The sequence below is a fragment of the Monopterus albus genome, unplaced genomic scaffold (genome assembly GCF_001952655.1).
Source record: "Monopterus albus unplaced genomic scaffold, M_albus_1.0 scaffold28.1, whole genome shotgun sequence".
In the NCBI taxonomy this organism is placed as follows: domain Eukaryota; kingdom Metazoa; phylum Chordata; class Actinopteri; order Synbranchiformes; family Synbranchidae; genus Monopterus; species Monopterus albus.
In genome coordinates, this window is record NW_018127908.1 from 3371227 (window position 1) to 3376762 (window position 5536).

Genomic DNA, 5536 nt, shown 5'->3' on the forward strand with positions numbered 1-5536 from the left:
GAGTACTTGCCCTCTTTCCAAGTCAACTACAGATATTGCTCCTCTTTACCAGTCTCACTGCTGTCATTCCTCACCTTTCTCCAGTACAGACAAACCTGAGAACACATCAGAAGTGTTTTCTCCCCATGAAAGCCTTCAGGGGTCCTCGATGACTGGCATCTACTTCCAGAAGAGGATGTTCCAGAAAAGCAGCCAGCATGGATAGACCAGCAGTGCTATGAGTGGGTAAACCAGAGAGCCATACAGGGAGTGGTCCAGGATGCCCTGCGAGATGACTGACAAGTAGAGCAACCAACCATCTGGGAAGTTAACGGGCATTTCCAGCAGCTCTTGGAAGAAAAAGACAGAGAAGAGCAGCGTGCAGGCTGGGCTGAGGATGACCAAGATGAAGGCTGACAGGACCCTAAAAGAAGGAGAGAGTAGGGTATCAACACTGTATGTGGCTATGCAGAGCTACTGATGAAACCTCTGTTTGTTTCTTACTTTGGCACATGGGGTGTGATGAAGGCAGCCACAGGCACTAGAGTGAGAGCCAGGATAAAGCCCAGGGAGAAATTGATGAGGGCGGTGCAGCCCAGCAGCACAGCCAGGTACAGCACTGCAGCCAGCTTAAGCACCCTCCAGCCCTGCTCCGTTCCCTCACCCGTCAGGAGTCTGCAATAAACAGCATGATAAACGGCTCACTCTCCAGCATCAACATAGCCTTAAAGGACAGGTTTCCCACTGTCTGGACTACAGTGGTATTTGGTCATTTTCAGCCAGTCAACAGCAGTAATATGGGCAAATAAGGGTTATTAAGATGTTGAGCTTGTGATATGATGTTCAGGAATTAAAAAACTGAAAAAAAGAACCAGCAAGAGAAATAAAAATCCGTAACTGTGTAAGAAGACTTGAAAACACATCAATAAGATTTGGACACAAATGTATAAGAAAAAAAGATTACATGTTACACACAGATGTACAATGTGAGGGTACATATAATTCAGCAACCTTGGGTGCTGCATTTCAGTTTTTTGCTATGAAACTGCTCACATGTTCACAGACGTTATGAATGATAGGATCTCTGAGAAAAGTCCAACTCAGCTCAGAATATTATATCAGTCAACATGTATTGTCATTTAAACCATGAAAAGTCAGCATAAAAAGGAAAAAAGAATCTGTAGAACCTGAGGGGTGTTGCAGGTGTCAGTATCTACCTGTGCGTGTTATGAGGCAAAGCAAGTCCTGCCGTGTAAATAGCGATAGCTGTCAGGACCACAGCCTCAGTCTCAGACACGGGGAAGTGTTCAACAGCCATCTCTTGAAAACGGATTGGCAGCGTGTACAGAGCTACTCCGGTCAGATGACTGATCACCAGAGGTGTCAGCACAGAGAGCACCCCTGGACTGGCCTGCTGGGAGGAACCAGACAATCAAAGTAGTGACTTCAACTCAAGATAAGTAAATACTTAAATTTCAGCCACACTGTTGGGATCTGTATGTCTCACCTGTTCAGTGTCAACAATTCCATCTTCTGTTCTTGACGGTGGAGTCACAAGTTGCACCCAAAGGTCTAAGGCCTATAGCAATGTCAAGGGAAAATCTGATAATCAAGTAAATATCCACAGCAGTGTAAAGGTTATACTATTAAAAACTAACTGTAAAAACGATGGACAGGCTAAGAGCTAACAGAAGTAAAGCCAGCACCACCCTGGGGGCTGGTTGTAGTATAGGTCATAAATCCCACCTCCTCCATGATATTAAAAGAGGAGTGTTTCAGTTGATTTGACAGCTTTGATTGGCAGTCAGATGCTATCACTCCACTTCTGGTTGCTACTGCACAGAATCTGGTTGCAAAAAAAAAAAAAAGATGGCAGCTGACGTATTTGCAATATTTTGGCTTCATTTCTGCATAGTGGAGAGAAGTGGTGATGCCATGACCATCGTATATACTGTATGTCAATGATTAAAAAGTGATCAACTGTACCACAGCCTGAGATGCAGTAAGGTTACATCTACATAAGTGCTGAATGGAAGTAATTTGCTATTCTCCATCATATTTTCAGATAAAAATCAAACAATGTAAAATAACTGTACGGATACACGAAGCAGCAAGATGACGGCAATCAGGCCAAAGGCTGGCATGTAGTATCCGATGGAGACAAAGTGAGAGAGTGATGGCATGAGGTAGAAGAAATAAGACTGGTGCAGGCGCTCCAGGAGGTTGTTCAGCTTACGAAACATTCCTTCCAAAAGCCTACATTTTGACAAAAACAGAAATCAAGGAAAAAAATCCAAACAAAAATGCACTGAAAGACATTAAACCAATACAAACAGTACACTTGCTCTGACCTGCCAACTGTGGTAGCATCAGTTTTATACTGGCGGAAGCTGTTGATGCCTTTGATGGAGGCAGCCTCAATGTGGTAGCGCAGGAATAGACCGTGGTCCCCCCAAGGCCGCCCACTGGCCTGCTTCATTACCATCAGCATCATGGTCTGGACTGCATGGCTATAGCCTGACACACTGTCCCAGTCATTCCTCTGCAGCTTTAGAAACAGAAGAGCAAAATAACCTCATATCTGTTGGCTCATCGATCACAGGGCAGGAGAGAAAATGTACCAGCTTTTAAAAAGCCTTTACCTTGCCCTGAATGGTGCAAATGACTCCTATCTTCTGACAGAAGGCATAGAACAGATTGGCTAGATCCAGGTTGGGTAACTGGCCATTGAGGCCTTCCAGCACCAGGTCCAAACTGGTGATGACATCACTGCTGAGCTCCAGGGACAGAGCTGCCTGGATTGAACCACCACGGCCCTGCAGTGGAGACCAGTCCATACCTATATAAACCATTAAAATTGGTATAACAGAAGAAAAGTCAATAGAGAAATGCACCATGTTGTCTTAAATCAGTTTTGAAAGAAAGAGCTTGAATAGTGTTGACTAAAGTAAATGAAAAACTCAGTACTTTTGAGGATGTATGTTGATCTGGTTTATAACAAGAGTGAAATCAGGTGATCACCTGTAGTGTTGGTGTGGTGGTAGCCCTCCAGCCAGGCCTGCATACCAATCAGATCATGCTCGTTCACAAGGAAGATGATGTCCTTGGCCCAGAAAATTTGACCTATTGTGGAAAACAACAGTCACTAAACCAAGAAATGCAACGGCCTTCAAATTTTGTTAAATTGTACTGAAGGGAGAAACCAGTGGGTGCTGTACTCACTCCTGAAGTACTGTGCCAAGCCAAGTAGCAGCCCCACAGCCTGGTTATTGCTACTGCCTGGGCTGCAGGGAGCACTCAGCACCAAGGCTTCAGTTCGTGGAGCTCTCGGGGCCCGAAGGATCCCATATACATTTGTGCCTTTTACAAACTGAGAGGAAAGAGAATGGCATGACATGAAGAAAAGCCACAGAATATGTATATTGCAAAGAACAGAAACGTGGTCAGAAAATGTCTAATACAAAAATTTAACAAGTCTTCAATTTAAAACTCACATATCTCTCTTTATTTTCATCAGGAAAGGGCAACGTGCGAGAGAAGCTCTGGGTGAACACTTCTAGCCCTTGGGCCTGCATGGTCTTCACCAACCAATCCACAGGCATCCCACTGCAGAGAAAGAACTGGTCACACTACAACCCAAGTTTAAGGCAAAAAGGGTAATGCTATAGGTCTTAGTATGGTGGTTAAAATCAGAAAAAAAACAGTAAATATCACAAATTTAACAACTAACCTTTGTTTACTGTAGTCCAAAATAAGTGCACTGTGCTCAGACCCCCATTGAAAACTAATTCCAAATTTTCAACATGTTAAAATTTGACCATTCCAGTCAAACATCTTTTATGAAATTACAACTCAGACCTGTCTGAAGCTACAACATAACCTGTGCTAAAATATCATGGGGGCCTTTAAGATGCTGATGATGTAACTGAAGCATCCTCAGTCTGAGGCTGGCCACAGACTGTCAGCTTTTATTGTTGCTTGTCTTATGAAAGTTTAAAAATGTTCTCCCCAAAAAACAAAAAACATAACTACTGCCAACTGTTTACAGAGTCCTGTCCTATCAATGCAGTCCATCCATGATGTTGAAAACTAATCTTCATGTAGCATTATCTTTGTTCAGTTGAAGCTGCATGTTACTTACTCTGCTTTCTTCTTATGAGCTGCAAACTCCCTGCCTGTGACCAGCGCCCTCTCCCCTGCTGGAAACTGCTCCTCCACCATGGTAGATCCCATGGCATTCTCTGACATGTATGTCCGCAGAGTGAATGGCTCAAAAGCTAATCCCATGAACCAGGCCACGCCTGCCATATAGCAGACCACACTAAGATGAAGAGATGGAAGTGACATAAATCTTATAAGTACGCACACAAGCACAAAAATAGTCACTGGTGCATCTGAAACTGTGTTACGTGTCTTTTTGTGGTTGCTATGCATGTATGACTGAGTTTCTAACAAGAAATGTTAGTCACATCAAACAAAGCCCCCGACCCCTAAGGCAAAACTCACCAAATTGGAGCATTGAGGCGGGTGAGTAGGTTAATCAAAGCCCGTCTTCTGTTTGGGTCAGACAGTAGTCCCATGTTGTTGTCCGCTTCAACACTATCCTGAGGCCTGGAACACTGGACCCTGAAGGCAGCACACACTGTAATTGCAGCTGTCAGTTAGGTACTATCTATAAGCACGTAATTTATCATTGAGACAGACAACTAAATTTTATACAGTATTTGTTTCCATTCAGTTCGAGCTCAGAAATCATTTTCCTGTCACCCATTGTCACACCAACCATTAACAGTTGTGGTTAGCGTTCTGCTAACTCGCAGGCTGGCTTAGCGAAGATTGTACATTGTTTTAAACCATTGTCCTATGTGAAAACGCGCTGATTATTAATGGTTACCTCATTCAACTTCAATATTGCATACTATTATATCACATAATATGTATAAAGACATACCTCATTCCAGTGCAAAGCCGGTTACATCCACCTGCAGAGGTGGGGCTTGTTCACAGCAGCCGCTGCTAAATGTTTTTAACTTCCGTGTTCCTGCCGGCACATTAATTGACTGATGAACAATCGCCCTGAAAATGCAGAAATCCATTGCTGAAACAGCTGAAGGCTGAGATGCAATGCTGATGAAAAGAAAATGCTGAACAATTATGGAAGATGAAAAAATGTCGAATAAGTATTGCAGACAAAAGGAAAATATTAAATAATTATGGAAGAGTTAAAGAAAAGGTGAAGTTAGGATCTTAAATTCTGAAATTTACAAACAATGTTATTTTGAAAATCTGGTGTGTTTTGGGGCCTTCATATTAACTTAATTATCAATCTGGGGCTCTTATTTTGAAAACCTGGCGCATTTCGGAGCCTTAATGTAAACTTACTTTGTAATCTGGCGCTTTTATTTGAAAAATCTGGCATGTTATGGGGACTTCATGTGAACTTAATTTGCGATCAGTGGCTTTTATTTTGAAATATGACATGTTTTGGGCCCTTCATGTGAAATTAATTTGCATTAAGCTCAATTTAGTAGCTTTTCTGGAGCTTTCAATCATATCA

The 5536-nt window shown here is 42.7% G+C and overlaps 1 protein-coding gene across 3 annotated transcripts; it reads right to left on the minus strand.

Moving 5' to 3' along the window:
* Window positions 1-6: 6 nt before the first annotated feature.
* On the minus strand, window positions 7-5029 carry gpaa1 (glycosylphosphatidylinositol anchor attachment 1). Of its 3 annotated transcripts, none has more exons than XM_020595605.1 (13): window positions 4931-5029; window positions 4486-4605; window positions 4121-4300; window positions 3474-3585; window positions 3202-3349; window positions 3001-3102; window positions 2622-2818; window positions 2331-2527; window positions 2082-2235; window positions 1487-1558; window positions 1197-1390; window positions 484-654; window positions 7-403 (listed from the first exon to the last, which is right to left on the minus strand). In XM_020595605.1, exons 1-13 carry the CDS (start codon window positions 4933-4935, stop codon window positions 160-162), a joined length of 1896 nt encoding a protein of 631 aa, XP_020451261.1. In that variant the 5' UTR covers window positions 4936-5029; the 3' UTR covers window positions 7-159. The 3 variants fall into 3 exon arrangements, with proteins under 3 accessions (XP_020451261.1, XP_020451260.1, XP_020451262.1); XM_020595604.1 differs by having other exon boundaries at window positions 1197-1393; XM_020595606.1 differs by having other exon boundaries at window positions 1197-1393; window positions 4486-4621.
* Window positions 5030-5536: the final 507 nt, after the last annotated feature.

What these genes read in the sequence shown, in the direction of transcription:
- gpaa1 (XM_020595604.1), bottom strand. An exon ending in TTTGCACCATTCAGGGCAAG is followed by an intron (nt 2,528 to 2,621) that starts GTAAAGGCTTTT and finishes CTGTTTCTAAAG; the next exon opens with CTGCAGAGGAATGACTGGGA. An exon ending in GATGCTACCACAGTTGGCAG is followed by an intron (nt 2,236 to 2,330) that starts GTCAGAGCAAGT and finishes GTCAAAATGTAG; the next exon opens with GCTTTTGGAAGGAATGTTTC.